Source organism: Passer montanus, unplaced genomic scaffold (genome assembly GCF_014805655.1).
Source record: "Passer montanus isolate IOZ18808 unplaced genomic scaffold, ASM1480565v1 scaffold50, whole genome shotgun sequence".
NCBI classification, from domain to species: domain Eukaryota; kingdom Metazoa; phylum Chordata; class Aves; order Passeriformes; family Passeridae; genus Passer; species Passer montanus.
In genome coordinates, this window is record NW_024369930.1 from 3,244,432 (window position 1) to 3,269,486 (window position 25,055).

Genomic DNA, 25,055 nt, shown 5'->3' on the forward strand with positions numbered 1-25,055 from the left:
CTATTTGCTCATTTTGAAGCAATATTCAGCTTGGCCTCACAAGGAAAATCTGTGTGGTTTAACACATTCCACCTCTCTCCAAGAGAAGATGGTTCAGAGATGCATTTTGAGAAGAATCCTCAAGGAAGAAGAATATACACACTATCATTCTCTGGCCATATGGAAAAAAAAAAAACAAAAAAAAAAAACACCAAGGGCAGAGTTGTCCTTAATCTTACACTACATTTTTTATGTTTTGTGCTCTGGACCCTAATTACTGAACTATATTCCAATCTTCTGTTATGTCTGTGTCAGCCTTTGCCCTTCAGTTGGGTAGCTGAGACACTTTATTTGGGTTTTTGGGCACCATGATGCACATCTACCCCTTGACACCACCTGTATTCTGGCATCTCACTTACGGAGATGGTGTTTTCCAAGGACTTTGTGTTCCTCACCAAACAGTATTTGGCAATCTCTGTGTGAAAATAATGTTATTAAATGCTTACAGATGCCTCTCTTGTCTCCAAAGCCAGCTGAAATTCAGCCACTCTCCTTTTGAAATGGGTGACCTGCAGATGTTCTTGTGTGCCCAGAAGCTTGGCTGTTGAGCTATTACATGTCTACAGGCTTGGTCTTGCCTCTCTTTAGACTATCACAGCTACTGCCCTGCCTGAAAGTGTGCCATAAAGGCCTTGCCACCAAATCCATGCAGTCCTTTAATCTGTGGGCTTTATTACTGTACCTCAGAAGGGCTGAGAGGCAGCAATACCGGCTTGCAGCAGGGAAGATGAATGCCTTCCTTAAGAGACGAGGCTTTTAATGTGTCAGGGGAGAGAGAGGGGCCCTGCCAGAGAGTGATTGAGCACAGTTAAATTAGGCTTTGCTCTGAATCACCCTCTGGACATGCCTGTCCACCTGAATTGATTGTTCAGGGAGCCCAAGGAGGCTCATTCTAACTTACACATTTAAATTAAATGCCTTTCGTTCAATGGTGTGAATGCAGCCTTCCCTCCTCCTAATGGTACCCAAATCTCCTTCTGAAATGGGGCTGCCTTCTAGGATCTGAAATACCTTCTGTGACCTTTTTGCTAATTTCCGTCTCAAACTGATCCAGCCACCCTGGTCTGGCAGGAGCTGTGCCCCAGCATGGCACTCTCCCTCCTGTCTTTGCCAGGTTGGGTTTATTCCTGTGCTGAGTTTGGTTAGGTAGGAGGGGCTCTGTTACATGAAATATTTTCTGCAGTATAAAGCTGTGAGGCATTTCAACAGCTTATGTAGGCCTGGAGAATAAAGAATAAAAGAAAATCAACAGAAAGGAAAAATACACAAAGGTTTCTGGCAGTGAATGTGATCACCCAGTATTAGGCTCAGAATGAATCTCTGCAATTCCACACAGTCTTTCCATTTGTTTATTTAACAACAGATTCACTTTGCTGATCTCATATATCTGTAGAAATCCTATATACATATACATTCAAATCCACAATTCTACACATATATGTATATGTGTACATATATACACAGAGATCTTTTAATGATATTGTTTATAATATCTTGAGGCTAAATGTTATCAGGCTCTGTCACTTACTAGATTTCTGGGGATAAATCTGTAATGGATATCTTTCCTATTTCAAAATCAAAATAAATAATGGAAGAAGCTCAAAATATTTACAGTTTGAGATAAACAGATAGGCACTCAGATATTGAGGTATTTCTTGAAAATCTGTCTGAAAGAAATCAATGTGAAATCTTGAGATTTCAGGTAGGTTTTTTCCATAATCTAGGCAAACCTTTGATGATAAAATTGAAAAAAGAACCCTTCTTTCAATAGTTTATTCTTCTGGTTTCTAGTGTGAATAGTTTCTATAAGTTCAGTAAAAGTAAAAAAGTGAAGATGGGTAGTGATTTAGGCAATAGTGGTGAAAAATCTCTCTTATTTAGAAGAAACGAATCTAAATTGATTAATTTGTGTTAAAAATTTTTAATAAACTTAATATATATCAGCCAAAGACCTGGCCCTTGATTTTGTTTAGTGCATTCTAAGAAAAAGATAGTTTTATTTATCAACAAAAATCCTTTTTTCCTTATAATCAAAGTGTAAATTATATCTAGATATTAATCTATTAGTGTACATTAGGCAGTGAAATTTATTTTTAAAATTATGTAATAAATATAGTACTTGAACAATATTTCTTTCCTTACAGATTTTCTGGCCAGCATCAGCAAACAAGGTTGAAGAGTGCAAAATGGCTGGCAAGGATCCTACAGTAAGTTATAATCCACATGCACTCAAACACACAAATTAGGTACTTGGCAATAAAGTGAGAGCACCTTGAGTGCAGCCAAAGCAAAATGAAAGAAGTGTTTGGTTTTCTTTTGAAATGTTTTGCAAGCCAATCTATGAAGTGAAATTCTGGAAAATCAGGCGATGTAAACAGAATGCACCTTCAGACTCTGACAGATGGGAGAAGATATGCAGTGTCCATTTCCTCCCTTTTTTGGTTGTTACTAATCAAAGTAGGTAATGGTGCTTTTCCAGGTATGTCCTGGGGTGATGTTGCACAGCCTGTTGAGCTGCTCTTTGCAGTGTGGAAGTTCTCTGGCTGGCTGCACCCCCCAGGAGCACACTGTGAGGGTTTGTGGTACCCACTGCCTGCAGTCTGAAAACCTCAGTTGTGCACCAGTTTTCAGATGATATTGTATGGTGCTGGCTCCTGCTGAACCAAAAATGCGAATGCCTTTAAAAGTAAATAAACCAGTGCAGTCTGCTAAACAAGGATTAACTCTACTGATTTTCATGAAGATGACTGATGGCAGTTTCCAACCCTATGCTCATAAAACATATGCATATGTCTTGAGTGAGGTTTGGATGGTTGAATATGAAATCAGTTCTGGGATCTGGGTAAGAAAATGTATTCATTAAAAAAACCTATTTTCAACCTAAAGTGCATTAACACTTCATCACAGGAAAAAATGAAAGAGTTAGAAAAAATGTAAATCCAATGCTGTGAACTGTGTGGCCCTTAACATTCTGGTTTAATTTTCATGCTGATTTGAAGATGTTACTGGAGGTCTTCCATACAAAGCAACAATTGACTGCAAACCTCAGTTTAAAGTTTTGGAAATAAATTGTTTATACAAATAGCAAAATCTTATATTTGGACTTGTTTTCTTTTTAATTATCTCCATTTATGTGGAACAAATCAGGGAGAAAAAGAAACTGTTTCAGAGGAGCCCTTCAAGGAAACTTCCTAAGGTTACACTTTGGTTTCCTGTAGAGGTCCTGCTTCTTCTCATGCAGGAGAAATATGTGAATGAAAATTGGATTGCTGTGTGGAAGTAGGAGAGCTATGTGTACTCCTCTATAACTCATCTGTGGTGCTCAATCAGAGAGAGCCCAGTTCCCAGAGTAGGCAAAATGACATGAAAAGAAACAGCTGTCCAAATCCAGAGACCAACAGCCTCAGTAGCTGTTTCCATGATGCTATTAAAATTATATGTCGTGTCTACTCTCTAGAGTTCCCAACATCTCCTAACATTTGCCCCCGTGGAGTGACTGTTCTCTGTGTTCCCTGCAGCACGGCTGTGGGAACTTCGTGCGCGTGATCCAGTCGTACAACCGCACCCACCTGTACGTCTGCGGCAGCGGCGCCTTCAGCCCCGTCTGCGTCTACGTCAACAGGGGACGCAGGTCTGAGGTAACTCTCCTTTCATTCTGCCCACTCACTTTGTGGCCCACCCTGCTGGTGTGAAGCAAAACCTCAAAGTTTTGAAGATGCAGGAATCAGTGGTGCCAGTAGGTTCCTTCACCCGATGTTAAATAGTGTGGATGTGTTCGGGGGTCCCAGGACGAGGGAAGAGATGAATCTGACTCCATATTTCTTAGAAGGCTGATTTATCATATTATGATATTGTATTATATTAAAAATGCTATACTAAAGCTATACTAAAAGAATGGAGGAAAGGATTTCGTCAGAAGGCTAGAAGAGGAGTGAATAATAAAAATTCGTGACAGAGAGTCCGACACAGCTGGACCATGATTGGTCATCAAGTAAAAACAACTCACATGAAACCAATCAAAGATGCACCTATTAGTAAACCATCTCCAGACCACATTCCACAGCCATCAGATAGTTATTGTTTGCATTTCTTTTCTGAGGCTTCTCAGCTTCCCAGGAGAAAATCCTAGCAAAAGGATTTTTCATAAAAATATCACGGTGACAAAATAGCAAAAGAGCGAAGGTCTGCAGTTTTCTGACCTGATATCAGCTGGAAGCAAAACCATGCCTCAAATATGATGGTTGTTCAACATTGATATATTTGTCCAATATATGGACAATATTTGTCATATATATATGTATATATATATGTCCAATATATGATGGTTGTCCACAGTCAATGGACAATACCAAATGCTGGGATACACTTGATAGTACTTTTTATTTGACATTGGCTGGTGAATTCATTCCTACCATTTGGTGGAAAAATGCCCAACAAATACTTGAAAGGAAATAGCCAGTTAGATGAAAAGTGAAATACAAAGTCTACTTTTTATAATTTCCATGTGTTACTGGTTTCTTGGAGAAGCCATTAATTTGGCTAGCTACTCAGGTTAAGTTTGCTGGAATTCAGCTTAACACCATATAGTTGCAATCCCAGCACAGGAACTTTATCTACTGCAAAAGTTTTGCCCCACTAGATGGTGCCCAGATGAAGTTGAAAAGTTTCCCTTCACTGTAAGATCATACTTTTTCTAGATAGGTCTCCAGTTTTTCTATATTCAGTTTCATTGAGTGTATTTTCAGTCTAAGTACCAGATGTTTCAGAAGTATATGGTCCAAGTTTCCTGATTTGAAAGTGAAATGTTTGTTTATGTGCAAATCTAAAAGGTAATAAATTAAGCAGTCAGAAAGAAAAAAGAAAGACACTTAAGTAGGAGGCAGCATCTCAGTAGCTTTTGGGTCAGATTCATGTCTGCAGGCACAGGGGTGTGCAGTATATTTTCCAGAACAATGTGGAAGCAGATGTGTTGGGAAGGAAGATCAGAGTGTGTACCTGGAGTTTTGCCATGTGAGGGCAGCTTTAAAAGTTGGGCTGGCTTCTCGGGAAGACACTGAGAAATTCATCACTGATTTAATTGGGAGTGGGATAAGAATTCTGGCCAAGACCCAAGATTGCTGCAGAGGTTGCCAGGGAGGTGATTAGTCAGTGTTTGGCCAGGTCAGTTTGCATAGTATGATCTCAGTGACTCTTGGTAGATCCCTACCTGGCTCCAGCTTCCTTAGCAGAGCATGCACTTGGAATCACTGCACTTTCAGTCCTATTAAATTCTCTAAAAGTAGAGATTATAGGCCTGGATTAAAAAGCAGAAGCAAGCAGAACTAAGTAAATCCATCCTTCTGGTGAAAAAATTCTGCATTGACTTATTTTGATGTATTATGAAACAGGGATCGCCTTTCCCCAGCATTATTCTATTTCTTGAAAAATCATTTAAAACATGAACGGTGATCTCATTTGTCTTTAATTAATGTAATACTCTTTATCATCTTAAGTACTGGTATTGCAGTCCAGAGAAGTTTGAATCTCATTATTTTAGACTGTTTGTAAATGAGACTGGGGACAGAGGGGAGGGCAGGAAATGACATCTCCAGATGATGCAAGATGTTAAATTTCTTAAATGAAAAGTAAAGATACATGACTTGGAAAGGCAGAACCAGCTTCACTTAGCCTGTCTGTGTAGCTGCATGCCTATGATCAATTGATTAAATAAACTGCTGTTTCAGACGTCTGGAGTCTGAGAGACACTTGACTGTAGGCACTTCATGCTCAAAGCCATTACTGTACAGGCCAACAATAGCATAACAGTTTAAACCCAAGAATTTCCTTCTGAACTCATTGCATATATCTGTGCATGACTAATTGATGGAGCAGTATGAGGAACTATGCAATGCTGATGGGACTAGTGAAAATTCTTTTTTTCCTCTGCTTGTATCATTTCACCTTCAATTTGGTACAGTTTTCAATGCACAAAAGGTTGCTTTTGCACGTGCAAAATGAATATTTTAGAAAGCACATCTGTTTTTCTCTAGAAGCTTCAAAGCCTGACAGAATCATATCCAAAAATCGTAAGAACTGGGCCTGTTTAGCTGTTCTGTTTCCAGGATCTCACATAAGCTCACAAAAAAATGGGGGTTTTGCCTCATTGATGAGGCAAAATTTTGCCCTTTTCCCTGAAACAGAGGTTATAAAACAATTAATTTTCTTCTTTGGCACACTTAATACTTTGGTGTTTGGTAATTACTCCCTTAGTCACCCAAAATATATTCTAATGTCAAAGTAAATGCAAACAGAAGGAAGTGTAATACCTATGTGAAATAATTATAGACTAAATAGTAGTTTAATATATATGAAAATCAGGTGTAATCCTGGAGCTAGTTTAGTAGAGGAGTAATGGGCATTTTGAATTGGTAAACAGTGGTTTAATATAGTAAACATGGATTAGACTCAAGCTGCATATAATCTAGAAGTGAAAAAAAAACAACAAAGAAACCACCCAAGATCATATTAGAAACTACATGCTTATATTTTAACAATGTTTAGAGAGCTTATTACTGGAACAATAGATAAGATCTCTGAGATTAAATTAGGGAAAACAGAAGAAGGGGGAAAGAGAGGGAACAATCATATGAAAACTTCCTGCTGCAGCTGTGCATTTGAACTTGGTGTAATCTTCAATTCTCTGGTGCCAAATGGCTGCCTGGGGACTTGTGTGGCATCCCCACTCTCCTGTGATTTACATTAACTGTTAAAGGGAATACAGAGTTGCTGTCCTTTCTCAAATTACTAATTGTTGGCATCTACCTCATAGAAGCCTTTCTTTGGAATTTTTGTCAACTACGTTTTTCTTTTGATATGTTTAAGTGTGGTTATTTATTGTTGTTTTTTGGATTTTTTTTGTTTGTTTTGGTTTGGTTTTTTTTTTTTTTTTTTTGCAATTGTATATTTTGGCCATTTTATTGAAGATTGGAAGTTTGTTGTAGGAGCCTAAGAACAAGCTGTTTGGTATACAGTGTGGGGACTCAGTGTGTGTTGGGTCAGCTTATATCTGCCATTACTGACTGCAGTATTTAAGGAATGAGCTTGGGCCTGAGTAATTTCTTTCTGAGCACACTGCTAGTATTGCTGGGAACCAAGAAGTGAAGAGTTGCACCAAAATGGGCAGATTTTTAAAGATATTCAGATTGTTTGTATTTTAAGCTGTAGTCCAAATTGCTTCTACTCTGCTAAATGTATTTCCTGTTCATAAAGTACATAACATAGAAACAAATCCTTGTACCATGTTTTCTTAAAAAAAAAAAAAAAATCAGGACATTTCAGGCCACAGTAAGGGGTGTAGATAAATCATCTATCACTGTGGATTTGGAGCTCTACATGTAATCCAAGAGATGGCATTGAAGAAAATAAGTGTCATTTGGGGGGTTTTTGGAGGTCTAATAACTCAGTAACAACCAAATGATTTATGCTATAATCTAATGACAGTTGTCATAAGAGATTTTTATTTTATATGTATTATTGTTCTAGTAGCTTTATTATAATGTCCTAGACAGTTATAAGTACACCAGTATATTCAGAAAATAAATTATAAATAACTTCAAAACCACAGAAGCAATCTCCACAGATATTATTGCAGAGATCAGTCAACCTATCCTTAACAGAGACAGAGGGAACATTTTTTTTTGATTCAGTGTCTTGAATTTATAGCAAGTCTTGATAATAACTGTATGTCAGTGTTATCTAACAAGATGATGGAATTCTGAATAGAAGTCTTAAACTACCAATAGTACAGTAAAAATGCCCAATGAAGCACTGTTAACAGAGCATTGCTAATGCTGTGAAGAGCCAGGCATAAAAGCCAGGCATAAAAACTGGTTTAGGTGTAATGGTTTCTGACATGAGAAGTGACACACAAATCTGCTTTGCAGGAACAAATCTTCAAGATCGACTCCAAGTGTGAGTCAGGAAAGGGACGCTGTTCTTTCAACCCTAACGTGAACACGGTGTCTGTTATGATCAGTAAGTAAAGATACTCCAGGCTGCTGGGGTCCAAACCCATCTGGTCATGTGGAGGGTGGGTTGATGGAATATCCCAAGGGAGCTGGACACAGAATTCAGCCTCCCAGGAGCAGTACCTTTGTCTGGCTGATGGGCACAAGGATTGGTCCATCCATGTTTCAAGGCTTGTGTGGAGTTTAAGGTGGGTGAACAAATGAAATGCAAGTATAAGTTATTGAAAGGGGGAGAGAGACACAGGAAACAAAAGGTTCTCCCTTTTCCAGATTATACATTTTTCTCATGAATAGTTTCAGCTTTACATTACCCTGTCTGGCATTTATATTTGAATGGTTTCTGACCTTGTTCATCCTATACAGCACTTGTGTCGTATTTAATTATTTGTAATATCTCAGAGTAGCCAGGGAAATAAAGCCTGAAGACTTCAGATGCTTTGAATTTCATTTCTGTTGTCATCGCTGCTGTAGAGCCCACCAACTATTGTAAAACTCTTCATTCTTCAATTGGCTTTATACCCAAAAAATTTTGTCATTTTCTTGAATCTGAAAGGACACAATGTGAAACAATAAAAGGTTTCTGCTGTGCTTGTTGCACACCTACGAGAAAACTCAAAGGGGGAATACACTCTGTGCAGCCTAAGTCATCTGTAAAAGATACTTTTCATTTTTTCAACCAGGAAGAGCTGGAAATACATACTCAGTGTAACCTGACCTTTCGCATTTACATTATGTTCACACACTTCTAGTGCCAAAGCCCTGATTTTTCAACATGTGTCTGCTCCTTGCTGTATTTTTGGCTATGAAGGTAACTGTTGCACAGATTTTTGGGACTTTCTTAGTAAATAAAACTTATTGCACACATGTACTCTGTATTTCACCCAAAGTTTACCAGGGAACAATGTGCTGTGTTTCTGCCATTCAGCTTCCTCTGAAATCAATTACATCAATTACATATTGTGTGAGATACTTCCTTTAAAGTCTTGTAGATCTTAAGGAAAGTGTAATACAGACTGTCCTACATGGCCTGTTCAAAATATAAATTGGGGTTTTTTTCTTTTTTTGATTCCACATTGCATATATATTTAGTACAAAGGATAAGTATATCTATTCACAGAGATGTGAATTGAACACCTTTGGAGAACAGGTAAATGCTACTTAGACATCTGTCTGAACCTTGGCTTCACTTACATCTTTATCTCAACAGTGATCTAGGAACAGTGTTTACAGGCACTCACTGTGTAAAGAAGATGTTTGTTCAAAGTCAGTGATAGATAAGTCCACTGCTACTCATTGCCATTCTGGTATTATTAAGTGAAGTGACTGTTTCCTTTCCTTGTTCTTTCTGGATTTCATGTAGCAACATTAAAGAGCAATTATTGTTTGTATTTGAATTGAATTACTGTTTGTACAGTAAGCTGATTTTTTCCTACAGTAGATCTGTGGAAGCTTTGTTCATCTTAATAGATTTTTTGTTATCTTCCTTGGTCTCTGTTGTGTCACCAAGGAGACCTTCCCTAGAGTCTGACTTATCTTTCATAGCACAGTTCATCTACAAAGTTTAAATTATTCCATGAAGGTCAAATTCCTTTTAAAAAGAGTCGCTAGTTTGAGTTTTATACTTTGTGTTGCAGAGTCCAGTCACTTCCAAAGGCTTAACCTCTAGTGAATTTGGCCTTAGTATCCATGATAGAAACATGAACATTTTCTAAGTCTCAGCCATGTTGTAGTGAGGGGACTGAGCCGATTTACTAGACTCACCTTTTAGCTTTCTGCATGAGGAATTCCCTCCCTTTCCTTCAGAAGACAGTAAATGCCACCAAACCAACTAACTCTTCCAGAATAAAATAACCATTTTTAAATATAGATGCAATTTCTTGACCATTTTGGGCATCACCGGCCTAGAATACAGCAGGAAAGCTGATTCACTCTTCAGAACAAAGTGGTGCTATAAAAATAAATTTGAACTTTGTACAGTTTGCCATTGCACAGAGATGCATTTGCATCAAAGCAATAAAAAAAGTGCTTTGAAGCAGCTTGGCAGTACTAGTGTGCAGGATGCATGTCTTTCTCCCTACCACAACTATGAGATATTTAGAAAATATCTCATACCTCATCAATTCAGTAATTCCCCCCAGTAACAAAGTGAAGTAGAGTGAACTCATTGTGTTGTGCAGACCAAATACTGTGTGGAATTTAAGGATTTTACCAGAAGGAAGTGGAACTGATGGATCTCCCCTGATACATGATTAGCAAACAAACACTAGGAATGCTTAAGACATAAGTAATACTGTTGATATATAATAGGATTAAAATTACATAGTGTAGTACTGTTGCTGAACTGCATGTGTATGTGTATATGCACAGGACTGTACATAACATTTAGTGAGAACCAAAAACCTGATCTCTCTTTCTTTCATAGTAAGAATAAAGTTCTGATGATGAATTGTGGCAAGGAGGTGAATGTACCAAATAATTTATGAATTTGTCCAGATCTAACATCGTTCTGTCAATACCTGCTCTAGAAGTAAATGTTTCAGCAACATGCAGCAAATGCATTGCTTAAATCCCCTGTCTAAGAATCTTGTCATCATGGGGAGAGGTGAGAGCAGAAGAGTGGCTGCTGGATGCCCTGCCAGGGTTCAGTTCAGGCTCCAGTTAGCAGCAGAAAAGCAAAGTCCCCAGAGTTCTGATCCTCACATGAGCTTCTCAATAGGCTTCCATGCTGATTATGAACACACACACATACACACAGAGCATGAAAATAGACTCAAGTATTTCTGAGCCTGTGACTCTTGCCAGCTTGACCACACTGTATGGGTCGTCCAGGAGTAGAGACAAAAACATCAATCAAGGGACCCAGCTGTACTGGAATGTATTCAGCCACCACTCCCACTCTGAGAGTTAGAGTTTATTTTAGCTACTGTTTTCTACTCTGGGGTTTCATTGTCATTAGTCAGTGGAAATTGCTTGGTTATTCACAGAGTAGAAAATGATAGTATATGTAATTATAATTGTAATTGTATATACATATGTTTATGCACACAGACAGAGACTGAAACAAACACAGATAGGCACCCTGACTGATGGGCTGAGTTTTAAGCCCTGCACAGGGAGCAGAAGCTCATAGTTCTCTTAATGTAGGAGTTGCATGTCTCATTCTGCTCAAGCATAATGATCTTCTACTTAGAACCAAGTACACAACAGGAGACAACTGTTGCTCCATATTACTCTGAGTAAAGTTTAATGATATGATTGTCTGGCTTCTGTAATACTGAAGTCAGCTTGAGGCTGCCTGGGGCAGCCATAACAATGCTGCTGGTAAAAATTGGCACTGATCCACTGACTGCAATAGATGTTGTGCCAGTTTACAGCAGCAATAAATTCAACCCAGTCACTTCAACCACTTTCGTAAAAAAAAAAAATTCTTCTAAGTGCATGTTTAAATATTGAATGTGTTACTTTTTCATAACACTAGCCTTATTCTCCAGTGGTCCTTAGCTGCAAATGGGGCAACTAAACTTCCTATCAAGAATGGTTTCCCCTGTATGCAGCTCTGCTGTGGCATTTAATGGTACAGTTCCATAAAGTCTCTAAGAAAAATCTGATTACTTTCATGCATTCTAGTTTGAGTCTTTGTAAATCAGAGAAAACCTCGTTCCCATGACCCACTATTTATCTGTATAGACCACTGTGTAAATAGAGCTGATGAATTTAAAATAAACTTCTTTTTTTTTCCCAAAAGCCATAACAATTCTCCCTATATTTCAATTCTTTCCAGATGAAGAGCTTTTTTCAGGAATGTATATTGATTTCATGGGGACGGATGCGGCCATTTTTCGCAGTCTGACCAGGAGGAATGCAGTGAGGACTGACCAGCACAATTCCAAGTGGCTGAGTGGTGAGATGCCTCTAATTTACCAGAGTTTTATTGCGTGTCACAGAGATTCTGATTTCCTTTGCTTAAAACAAAGACCTTATCTTTTAAAGAGCTTGCCTCTGAATTTAATTTATGAAGCTGAACCATGAAGAAATGTGTAAATACAAATTATAGACAATGCACAGATGTAGAGGGATCTCTGCATGAACCAAATACCTAGGCCACCCTACCTGAGGGCCTTTTTTACATAAAAGCTGTACCAAGCTCTTTGAGGGCAAGTGTATGAAAACCTTTCCTATGGCAATTGGAGACAGTCTGATTTCTAGAAAAGTGCCTTCACCTCTGATGAATCAGATATTGCCTTAAATCAGTGTTTGATTCCAAGCCACCAGCTTCAGTTAATTAAAGGTGACCAATCTGCACAGAAGATTCACCACCACTTGCATTCAAAATGTGTGCAGAAGAGTGTCTCACTATCAGAAAAGTCAGTGAGGATCATTGCCACTTATTTCAGTGGTGAGAAATTGGTTATCTAAACACAGCAGAAAAACTCATTTCTGAGTGGAATCAAATAACTCTTTGAGTCACTGACATCACTGTGATAATTCTCCCTGTCTTTACTGGTAAGAAGACTCCTTCCAATGAAACCAATGTAAATTAAAATGGTAGTCAACCCTCTGAGCAGAGGTAGCTGTGAAAGATTATAGAGCAACTAATGCAGCAGTTACAGTTTTAAAAAACCTTTAGGTGTGTTGAAGTTACTGTGGTTTTGTCTTAATATTTTTTATGGTGACTTATTATTCCTGTCTGGCTGTGACTACAATGAAATCGCAAGATTTCATTCACAAATTCATTTCACTATGAAAGGGAAACTACGTCTGCTCTCTAAATTTTTCTTTTTTGTTTGTTATACATTCTTACATTTACCTGTGCACCCTAACATGTGCATCCTCAAATGAATTAGAGAAAAAGAAAATTTAAAAATGCCTAATTTCTGGAAAATCTACCTGTTCAAAACAGGTGCAATTTATCTCTATGTTCTTTTAGAGCCAGAGTCATGACTTTTGTTGTATTAATTGAGAATAGACTTATGTGAACAGAAAAATACTGCAGTTCAAATTGAGTTTTCTGTCAGACATTCAACCTTTGTATCAGATTGTTTCAACCTTTATACTGCACTTAACAAGCAATCTTGCATGATCATTGAAAAGACACAGCCTTCGTGCAGGGAGAAGGGCCACTTCTTCAGTCAAAAGGGGTATTCTGAGGGCTCCTGGTTGTCCATTATTTGTTTGCTGTTAAAGTTATAAATTATTTTGTTCTCTCCCTATTCTCCTTTGTAGTGTTTGGCATGTGCATTTGATTATGTTTACCAGCCTCTGATATGAAGTCAAATGCTGCTCAAGCATTTGCCTACTCTCCTTTCCTTTTCTGGGTTATACAAATTGTTTTCCTCTCTTATCTGTGAACCTTATTTGTTATATTCTTAAACTCTTCCAGCTTACTTTTATGTTTTGTATCAATGAGACTTTCCTTAGGTGCCCCAGATAACACACTGATTCTTCCTTCTTCCTTGAAGTCCTTGAGTCTCTGCAGTAATCTAATACCATTGTTTCTGGACTGCTCCTCTTGTGAGGAGCTGTGAAATAAAGTTTGAGGACGTGAAATAAAATTTGAGGATGCAAGCACATATGGCTGGCAGCGTGGAGCCATTTACCTGCTGATATTTGGTGTATTCAGCACTTCCTTGAAGCAGTCAGTAAATGTCAAATCATTTGTTGCTTATACTGATACATGTTTTGGTTTCATCCTTTTGGTAAACTTCTTCATTTCAGAGCCTATTTTTGTGGATGCTCATGTTATCCCAGATGGCACTGACCCCAATGATGCCAAAATCTACTTCTTCTTCAAAGAAAGACTCACAGACAACAGCGGCAGCACAAAGCAAATTCATTCAATGATTGCAAGAGTATGCCCTGTAAGAACTATTTTGTTTACTAGGTTGCTGGGATAAGCTGCTAGTGTGACATGATAATCTAAAATACTAAATGTTTGAAAAGCCTTTGATTTGACAGAATTTCCTGTTTCTGTGTCACCATTCATCATTAAGAAGAGCAGTTACTGAGCTCGCAGCTAGGGTCTGTACAGGTTATATGTATCTGACTATACGTGTAAGACTGTGAAAATGTAGAGGTTCAGGGATTTATGTATTTCTCTGACTGAGTCAGAATAGTTTCCAGTGTTGAGTTTTCAACCTTGCTGTCCCTAGCACAAATAAGACACACAATAAGACATTGTTTTCTTAATAAAAATGAACTTTAGGCAGTGAAGGCTTTCACACATACACACTCAAAATAGTTAAAGCACATCAGAAATAGCAAGCTTTTAAATTGGTGGATTTAACTTTAAAATGCTGTTTTCATTTTTATGGCATCTGTTTTGTCTACTTGCTTGCATTGATGCATGTGTGAGCCTAACTTTAAAAGTGTGCACAGGAAATTTAAATTCAGTGGCTATTCCTGGGGAATAATTAATTCTTTTTCACAGCACTTCTCATTGTCTCTGTTTCAGTTTTTTTGTATCTCTAATCAACTGTAGATGAAAAAATGATTGAACCTGCTATTAATATCTCTGGTGAAATCAATTTTTTTTTTAATGAGACAAGAATTATAAATGCACAATTGCTGGTAGCCTATTCATTCCTTCTTTTGGAAGGCTTCAGGAAGTTCATTGTGAGTGTTTATATATTCCCTGTCTTTCAGTTGTGTTTTCTATGGTATTTGATGCTTTGTGATGTTGTTGTGCCTGGGCTTGAAGGTGTTTGTCCTTCACTGGCAATATGCTGAGGCATGTGATCTCTTTTATAATCTCCATTCTCTGTATTTTAGTGAGAGTGCCTGAAGGCAATTTGGGTGTTTTGCAAGAAGACAATTCACACAATTACAGCTGTATTAAATTTGTTACTGTTATGATGAAGCCCAAATTATTTTGAAGGGCCTAAGCCTTTTTAGACTTAACACTGAAGCCAGTGGCAGAATCCCAAGGTGAATTAAAATAAATTTGAGCCAGTCATATTTTTATACTTGTATACATACAATATCATCATATTCATGTATTAACACCTTAAAGACTGGCAACATATATTACCCCCTGAAAAGACTCCTTATAAGTCACCCAAAATGTTGTATTACCAACTCCAACAGCATCAGTGAAACATGCACAGCACTTCATTGAAACCCCATTTCAGTAGCTTCTACATTTTGGTTTTTCTCTTTCCTTGGGTGACATCATGTTATGTAGTTTGGAGGACACAAGGCATTTACCAGCACAGTTGGTCAGGATCTGTCACCTCAGGGCTGCATCACCTGGTTTGGCAGTTACAGTTCCCACCCTGAACCATGGAAAATTGGAAAGATCCATGAGTGAGCTGTGACCAAGCCATCTCTTGCCCAAGCTAGCAGGACTTGCAACAGTGCATAACTAGCTTAATCCACACTAGCCATCATTTCTGAATACTCTTTAACATCATCACCTCATGTGCTGGTGTGGCTTACTGGGTCAGGTGCAGCTATGCTGCTCTCAGGACTAGAAGAAACATCCCTCCATAGAACCATGAGACCTTTTAGAGATAGCATGGACTTTATCCTGGGGGTCAATGAGTGATGCAGAGCTCCACAGTCACTTCCAGTCATAACAGTATACACTGCTGATGCACAAAATCTTCTGCCCAACCCTCCAACTCTGCTAGCCCAGCAGAGAAAGTCCACTCAGAAAACTAGTTCTTGGTTTGTTGTGCATATAGAATGCTTAGATGAGGGGATTTGGCTTAGGCCTATCGATTTGTAATATTAAATTTACCAGATAATTATCTAGATAATGAATTATCCTGAGAAAAATGTGAGAAAACCCAGTAAAATGTTATCTGTGTTTTATTTCTCCTTTTCTGAAAATAATATTCCTTTCCAGAATGACACAGGTGGTCAGCGCAGTCTCGTGAACAAGTGGACAACATTTTTGAAAGCAAGACTTGTGTGCTCAGTAATGGATGAAGATGGAACAGAAACGTACTTCGATGAATTAGGTATCACAAAAAACATTCCTTACCATTTCATCTAAATGCTATGCCTTGTGCATATTTAATGACTGATTTTCATTTAGTTTCTTAGTCAAGTTGTTAACAGTGATATCATAGCACTAGAAGTCCATGACAAAATTCCCCTTGCAGTTTTATGACAGCAAAACCAATAAATTCTTCTTAAGTCTCTCTGCATAATTATAAGGTAATTAAGGTAATTAATCTTGACTATGTAAACCAATAATGGATGTAAAGAACTAATACTTGGAAGGAAACATCTAAGTGACTTTCTTACTGTTTTGCTACTATCTTGGATTACAATAGAGGGTTTTTAACATCCCTTTGAAACTGTTTCTTATAGCACTATGTAACATACAGCTTTTCCATAATGCATTTTTTCTATTTTTTCATCACGGGGTAGAGTCCTCAATTTGGTAATTCAAGATAATGCTAATAAATCCTGTTAGTGGCACCAGCAATAGCACTATCCATAAATATTATTTTTCAGGAATCATTCAGTCATGTAAATTTTTATTTCAAGATGTGAAATACTGTAAATATTTAATGCACAATCTATACAGCAATCACAAGAAGTTTCTTTTCATGAAGGAATTAAAAATGCCCAGCTTGATACCTACATGCCAAACAACATTACCAGAAAGTTTCAAATTCTATGTTTTCTGTAGCTGAAATGAACAAAATGATAGTTCTAAATTCATGTACTTGAAGATTTGGTATGTGCTTTACTATAAATATAAATATTATAAGCAGCTAATGTGCCCTGCACTGAGTGTGTCTCTGGTTCTGATCTTCTCTCCATTTTATTCTCTCTTTCTTTTCTTGATTACTATTCCTGATTCCCACCATGGCAAATGAGGTTTGGAGTCTTTTTGGGCTTATATGTTTACAACTATTTGGTGCACTTGCTTTAGTTCAAGGTTTCAGTGGAACCTGATTGGGCCAAGGAACAGATCCTAACTTCCTCTAGCTTGGAATGTGCAAGGTGCTTGGAGGATTGATTTTCTGAAGTTTGCAGTGCCTCAGCACTGCCACAGCAGCTCATCTTTCAGAACTGTGATTTACCAACCCCCTCCTCTTCAACAAAGCAGTAGGATAATTGTTTTTAGTTTCTTGTATGACGATATGTAGGGCCATGGTGAATAGGAGACAATGCTCTCAGCATGGCTTCCCAGCACAATTCCCTAGCAAAGAGGAAGAATACAGTCACAGCTGGAAATTCAGAAAACGGGGAGAAAGCAAACACATGCTTCTGTGTTCATGTATAATTCAGGAGAATATAACACTTCCAGTTCTGCATGGTGAAGTCTTTTGCTTTTGACATATTGAAAAGAATATTTAAAAAATTCAGCAGGTTAAATGAAAGAGCCACATAAATTAATGGAAAGCTAAAGAACATATTCTGTGATAAAAAGCTCACACAGTTCAGTCTTTTTTGAGTTGTAAATTAAGTTTAAGTGGTAGCATGATTATAGTTATTAAAAACATTTGTAAGGAGATACTGTCAGAGATTAAAGTAGTTTTCACTGAAGTGTAAAAAATATCAGCAGATCAGAGGTAATAGTGGGTAAATTCATTTCAGTGAGTAGGTTCAGTTTTGCACAGTGCAGTCAATAGATCCCTACACAACAGGAGGCAGGAGTTCTACATCTCTCACAGTCTTTACTGCAAAGCTGTCTGACATTCATGTCATGTTGAAAATGCTCTAGTGAGGGCACTCCAGTGCATTCTGGACAATAAAACACCTAATTTCCCTGGTTTTGATTACATCCATCTATGGGAACTCTTTGTCTTTAACCTACTGTAACTTTAATGTTTTCCTACTGCTTAACAACCTGCTGAAACAAGATACAGCTGAGAAAAATGTGTGACATAAATCCTGAATGTATTTGCAAATCTTTGCCTTCTGTCTCCATAAGGCTAGAGGACGTGGAGTTAATTTCCAAATTTGCTTCTGAATGTTCAAATGCTAGATTTATGAATATATTATCTTTTCACGTGGTTAAGTCCCCTTTTTCCCATTCAAGTCTGTGATAAAACTACTGTTGAGTTTAGAAGGAATAAAATCATCAATTAAACTGGAAAATAAAGTTTTTCTTACTATTCAAAATGTTTTTCTTTCTCTTTCTTACAGAGGATGTGTTTCTTCTAGAGACCGATAACCCCAGAACAACACTCGTGTATGGAATTTTTACAACATCAAGGTAAACATGGAGATTTGCAAAAAATTGCCTGAACTGCCAAATTTTCTGTATGAAAACTGAAACTGGTGTTTTGTGGATGAGGCTGTGCTGGGCAATTTCGTATGCTGTGCCCATGGTGTGCATGCAGGAGTCTCAGTATCCTTGCTGTTGGTATCCATGTCAGAGCTGTGCTTCTCAGAGCAAACTGCTTCCTGACATACTTTCAGCTGCTACTGGGAAAACATTTCCGTGGAGGGCCACTTGTCACTGCTCAGCAGTGGAAAGCTAAATGACTTCAATGCAGTGAACTCATGTGGCATCTGAGAGTACTTAACACCTCCTGAAGAACATCCAGCACCCTGAACGATCTAACCAGGATATCTTCCATGAATTCATACAAATCATTTCCAGCATCTCAGCTGGCTGATGATCACAGAGATGGCAGATAAACATATTGCCTTCAGTTGGCTACAGAAGGACAAGCCTGCGTGGCATTTGGTCACCTCCTTGCAGCTCCCTGTTTCCAGTCAGTTGAATTCACTTACTGTCTGGTTTAGAAAGCATTTACTGAGCTCTTAAGGTGGTGGAAGCACTAGATATGGCTCACTATGCTGAAACTCTCCACAAATATAGACTGACAGGTGGACCAACAGATGCTTTCACCTCTACCTTTATCTTTTTTATTTTTCCTCTTGTCCTCACTGCAGAATGTTAACACAGAGCAAAATTGATTACTACCCCCTGATTTCTGATATGCTACCCTTTATTATTTAGCTGTTATTTATTATGTTCAAAGAAGTCTTCTCAGGGATTTCTTTTTAATTTTCATTTATTTGATCAAATTAGAAAATTATGTAATTTATTATTAATAATTCCTTTAATGGCAATTCTTAGTAAAAAAATCCTTTCTGATTTTTTTTTCTACAAAACTTTTTTCACTGGGATATAGGGGTCTGCTTACTCAAATGTGTAAATATGAGAGGGGAATATGATTCTATGATATTTAATTGGGGAAAAACCCATTACATAAGTTGTAAACTTAGGTGCTATCTATAATTCTTACATCACAAAAAGAGAAAAGGATGAGCTTATGTTTAGTAGTAAAAACACACTTATCATTAGGTTGGGGATGCAACATGACTGAACTGGAAACACTTCTGCCTAATCCTGGTACTTGTCAGTGAAAATAAGGTTTGAATCACAGCAATATATAAGGTGACAAAAAAGAGAAACCTTCATTTTTTCCTGGCTCTCAAGCTATTTGCTCTCTCTACTGTAGTTTTTACACATGCATTAGTCTATTCTTGCTTTATTTTTGTTCAACTATAGGTTGAATATGTTACCTAGTTAAATACAGAACCATAAGGATTTTTACTCCTTAATACTTCCTGTATCTTCATCTCTGGAGACTTCAATTTATAACAGTACCAAGAGAGAAACATCACAGGAAGTAATAACTACTAGTATTTTTATCTAAATCATGCAGAAGGAAACTGAGTAATACTGAGCTAAATTATTTTAGTGTCATAATATGCTGTAAATCTGTAATAAAACATCTGGAAATACATTTCTCAAAATCTATTAATACCTAGTAAAATTTCCACAAATATCATAATCCATCTAAAAGGTTCATTCTGCTAATCCATATATAGCTAAGAGCAATATGGATTTCACTTTTATTGTTTAAACACTATGTGTAATGTTTCCAGGATTTTTTCTGGAGTGTTTTTTTCTTCTTCAGTTGAAAACACTTACTTGGATTATCTTCATCCTGCAGTTAACACTAGGCACATTTCAGACTGTCTGGAGTTTCCATTTTTTAAAAATAAATACCACAAACCTTGCATGCAGCGAGAGGAAAAATGAGGGAGTTTAATCACTGTAGTCAGCCTTAATATCAGTCTGGAAATTTTTCCCCTAGTGCCCTTCATCATCACGAGGTGATGGAGACCATTCAGGGCTTGTGCTACCTGGACCTGTGGCTGAATCTAGAGCAGTGGGAAGAACATGGTCTTTTCTTAGGTGAATCCATGGGTTCCCCTCAGGAGCCTTCAAACTTGGGTCTTCATAATACCAGTTTTATGGGTGGATTTGAGGACTGTATAGGAGTAATTCCTTTACAGCCACATCTTGTCCCCATTTTTTGCAAAAAAAAAAGCTGGAAACTGATTATAATAATCCAAACAATTGTAATTGCTCTGGATGTTTTGATTCATATTTTAGCCATGTATTTTAAGAGGCTTATGGAGATCTTGTGGTTAATATACTGGTAGGAGTTCTGGAAACCTGTGCTGAGCTTGGCGGTACAAAGTTTATAAAACTCCTGCCTCACTGAAGTCAGCAATATTTTTGCCATTGATTTAACTGGAGCCAGATTATATTTCTTCTATATTTAGCATTAGGAAATCTTCTTATTGCACCAGTAGGGTAATGCCTGGTTCTCTCTTTTTTCAGTTCACTGTTCAGAAAGGTGCTAAGTTTTAAGAAGTAGTGGTGCATATTGGGCAGCTAGATTAGTTGATTTAAAATGTTTTAAATCCATATAAAAGCAATAAATTGTAAAACGTTTAATAATAAATATTATGTTAGAGGTATCTTTCATCATTAGACCATGCAAAATTATGGAAAAGCTGTAAAAAAGTTGGTAGATTGCAATGCTAACTTTCTCATGTCTTCCAGCTCCATATTTAAAGGCTCAGCCGTGTGTGTGTATCATCTGTCTGACATCCAGACTGTGTTCAATGGACCATTTGCACACAAGGAGGGCCCAAACCACCAGCTGATTCCATATCAGGGCAGAATTCCATACCCACGACCTGGCACCGTAAGTACAAAGATGTTTATTCAGTCTTGCCAACTGCTTGTCTTTGTTTAATGCATAAATAAATATTATTTATTCCAGGAGAAAAGTCTGTATGTGGCTGTGACAGTTACAATTCAGGACGATTTTATTTGCTTTTCAGTTGCCTGTAAATCCAACTGCAAATCAAGTAGTGTCTGGAAGTTTTCTAGAAAGAATTAAAAGTCATGTAAAATGTTAATTGTTCTTTCTCTTTATGTTTCAAATGTAATAAGAATTAGTTCATTAAGTGATAGTTCCCTCGTTTGCATGCACATTTCCATTTTGTGGGTACATTTGAGCAAAATGTAGCTAAATAAACAAGCATGCAAAGACAGCATTAGAGTGTTCCACAGCCTGGATACAAATGTCTGTAAGTCTGTCTTTTGTTTGTATGAATTTTCCGCAAAGACAGCATTGTTAGTGTGTTCCACAGCCTGGATACAAATGTCTGTAAGTCTGTCTTTTGTTTGTATGAATTTTCTTTAGTTCTCCAGAGTCTTGCACATCTACTCAGATGCTTAGGAGATGTAGTAGGGGATTTAGAGAACAAGGTTTCTGGGACTTGTCACTTGGTATGACTAAGTCATACCATGCCAGGTTCTGAATCTTATAAGAAAGACCTAGAAATAAAAGCATTTTCTTGCCATTCAGTTCACCATTGTCTTCCTCGTAAGAATGTTTTTTTATACGCCTTGCTTTCAGGAATTTCTTTCAGTGTATCAAGGGTAATCTTCCAATAAATTCTGTACACAATTAGAGCTAGCTGTTTCCAAGTTGTGTAAAAGTATCTCATTAAATATTTTAAACAAAACTGTTGATTTTTCTTACTTTTCAACTTCATGACGTATACAAATTGCTGTTAATGCACTTTTTTCTTTATTTATTTACTTACTTTTAAAAATTTATATTTAGCAGAAATATAACATCTGATATTTCAAGCTTTAATGAAGACTGTATGAACTTTCTCTAGAATCGTCTCTAAATTCATATTTGCTAAATGAAGTATGGTAGTGTGGGTGTGTGTTGACTTCTATGAAGTCTTACATTTTCTCAAGTATCAGAACAAAATAAATATGCAGAGAATCATAATTTATATTATATAGTTATATTTTTTTTAGATTAACACTTTGGTGCTCTTTCATTCATCACAGGAAATTAAATTTTCATTTTCCCAGTCCCTGTGAGAACCTTTAACCACACCACTATTTCAGTTTGATTTGTCTTTATGCTGCAAAATCTTGTTCTTTTTCTCTCTTTCTCTCTCATACATGGAATAGCTCACATACATGGAATAGTATGCCTGCTCACACAATTCTTCGTGGCATTTTAGTGCAGTTGTTGCTGGCTGTAAGAGTCAGGTCTTTACATTCCCAGATCTCTAGAATTAACTAATCAATACCTGACCTTCCACTAAGGTCTAATGCTAGCATTAGTCTTTCCTTGCAATTAATTATACAGCTCTAATCTCAGGAGTGCACTGAGGCTTTAAAAAAAGACCCATTTAAAAAGAAAGTTTCACACTCTTGTGATTACTCACATTTCAAAGTTTCTTGATGCTTCAGAGTGTTTTGTTTGTATGTGTTTCCTCAACCACTGCCATGTTTTTCATGGTTCACCTCATGGAGGCTTCTGAGGTATTCCAGATGGGCCTAAAGAAATTGGGCAACACAACAGAAAGGGGGGAAAAAAAATCAGATTTGGATTTAACATGGTGACAGAAATTATGTACACTTTCCAGATATGCTGATGAGCTCTGAATTTGAAAATAAATTCTTAGATTATAGCTCATAGAGATTCCTTTAGATGACCATTGCTCATTTTTGGATAGATTATAGCTCATAGAGATTCCTTTAGATGACCATTGCTCATTTTTGGATCACTGGCTTTTGTGCTTCCTCATGATTCAGCCACAACACAGTATCCCTAAGTCATATTTTATAAGATGAAATTTCTTTGGCTTTGCTTTTATTTCACTGCCAAAAAAAATTCCCCTTTTCAATGTGTGCCACAAAGTTTATTTTTCACTTATATCAAAGCATTTGCAAAAATCAGGACATGGGGATTTTTTGCTGCTCAGAATTTGTGCTCAAAGAGTTAAAATGATTAGCCAAGTTTGCAGTCTGTGGGGCTTGATCTTCTTTTCTCTGGAATGTACTTTTTTTGTAACTTCTGGGATGCTGGGCTAGACAGGGGTGCCTTTTATGTGACATGGAAAATCCTACTTTGCAGTTGCCTAAAAAGATATTCATACTAAACCTCTGGGTGGAAGTGAAAGTTCATCATGTTGCAGTACACTGGATAAACAATGGAAAGGCTTTGGTGCAGCTTCAGTAGGATTAAATGAAGCAATACGTTCTTTTGGCCATGATCAACTCGGCAGTGTTTGGCTGGCCTTCACTAAATACCAGTGGTTTCTTATTTCTCCACAAGCAAAACTTACTTATGGAAAAAGAAATACGCAGCTTGCTGCTAAACTCAGTGATGTTGGAGGGTAGTTTCCATTTTTCAGAGTTTACAGAAATAGTTTTTGTACCTACAGCATATTGGAGAATATGCTGTAAATTGAAGAATTCTGATAATCAAGTGTAAACATAAAATTGTGTAGACAAGTTCTTGAGTGAGCTGTGAAGGATGCCCATTAATCCTTCCAGGAAAGGGAGAGTTTATGTGTTTCTTCAGTATCATCTTCTGCTTGTCACTGGTTTACCAAAAACATTAATTGATTAAAGATGTTTGTTAAAGCTTTGCTCGGAACAATGATATAATGTAAGTTTTTAGGGTCATGCTGGTGTGAATCATAGCACTGACATTTTTGCAAGAAGTCACAGACAAAAGTCTTATGACTCCAAGTCAATAATGGAAGAGTTGAAAGTATCAGAGAAAGACTCCTAATTGAGCCATGTGAGACAGGAAAGTTTAAGTTGAACTGTTTGTGAAACAGAATCCCTCTTGAAAGGAACTGAGGTCTGGCGGAGCACTACCAAGTAGAATAATCTTGCTAATGATGAATGCAGTTCTTTTTTAAGCATTTATTGCTAATCTTAACAGATAGTTCCATACATTTTCTGGAATGTGGATGAATATGCTGGGAGGATAGAGCAAGCAAGATAATAAGAATTCAACTTTGTGAGCAATCTTAAAGCACTAACATAGAGCATCATTTCTAATGAGAGCCAAAACAAAATCCTTAGGATAAATATGAGCCCAGAAAAATAAATCAGCAAGGATGTCAGATGAGAGAAACAATCCATGTCTGAACTGAGTTCTGGTTGTTCTTCCTGGAGGGAACTGATGCCAGAGCAGTTTCTTTTGAAGAGTTCCTACCAGAGCTGTTCTACTTTGTATAAATAATTAACTCCTAATTGAGCCGGAAGATGACTCCAAAGCCTGTGATTAGTCTGAAGTCCCCTCTCTACTTGTTTCCTGGTATGCCCAATGAATAGTATGGGGTGCACAATATGGAACAGCTTTTAGCAGTGAGGGTAGAACAGGCACTCCCGCCTGTGGTTACGGGGATGCCCTGGGAGGTGAAAACCCAAATGCTAACATTGCATCTCATCAGGTAGGTTGGACACATGACTCACATATCCCCAGACAGATTCCAAGTCTCTCAGAATATGATTCATTTTATGTAATTTTAGCCATCTAAAAGCAGGGTGTTCAGTCTGAATTACTGACTACAGAGGAAACCTAAGAATAAATGCCTGACTTTAAGAGAGTAGAAGGCAGGTGAGGTAAATCTCTCCCTAAGCTACTGGCAATTTTGTGTCTGTGGTTTTGACCAGAAATTCCATCCTAGATGTAAGAATGGCCCTCATCAAAATAAACAAATTTCCATCAAGTGCTTTTTATTGAACAAATAATTTTCCAACTGGAAAAAAATAGTGTGTTGAAACACTTTTGAATATCTCCAGTACTCTGAGGAGAGTTTTACAGTTCAAAAATATGGTAAGAGGAAAAAATGAAAGTTCAGGAGCAGCAATAAGAAGCGAGGTAGTTATAGCTGAAAAAA

At 37.4% G+C, this 25,055-nt stretch overlaps 1 protein-coding gene across 3 annotated transcripts in view; it reads left to right on the forward strand.

Moving 5' to 3' along the window:
- Positions 1 to 25,055, forward strand: part of SEMA3C (semaphorin 3C) — a 116,855-nt gene that overhangs the window by 64,941 nt on the left and 26,859 nt on the right. For all 3 annotated transcript variants that reach the window (XM_039723750.1, XM_039723751.1, XM_039723752.1), the window contains 8 exons: positions 2,184 to 2,246; positions 3,558 to 3,677; positions 7,962 to 8,052; positions 11,827 to 11,946; positions 13,761 to 13,903; positions 15,892 to 16,006; positions 18,153 to 18,222; positions 20,881 to 21,025. In XM_039723750.1, the coding sequence (XP_039579684.1) occupies positions 2,184 to 2,246; positions 3,558 to 3,677; positions 7,962 to 8,052; positions 11,827 to 11,946; positions 13,761 to 13,903; positions 15,892 to 16,006; positions 18,153 to 18,222; positions 20,881 to 21,025 (867 nt within the window). The remainder of the gene's footprint in view (positions 1 to 2,183; positions 2,247 to 3,557; positions 3,678 to 7,961; positions 8,053 to 11,826; positions 11,947 to 13,760; positions 13,904 to 15,891; positions 16,007 to 18,152; positions 18,223 to 20,880; positions 21,026 to 25,055) is intronic.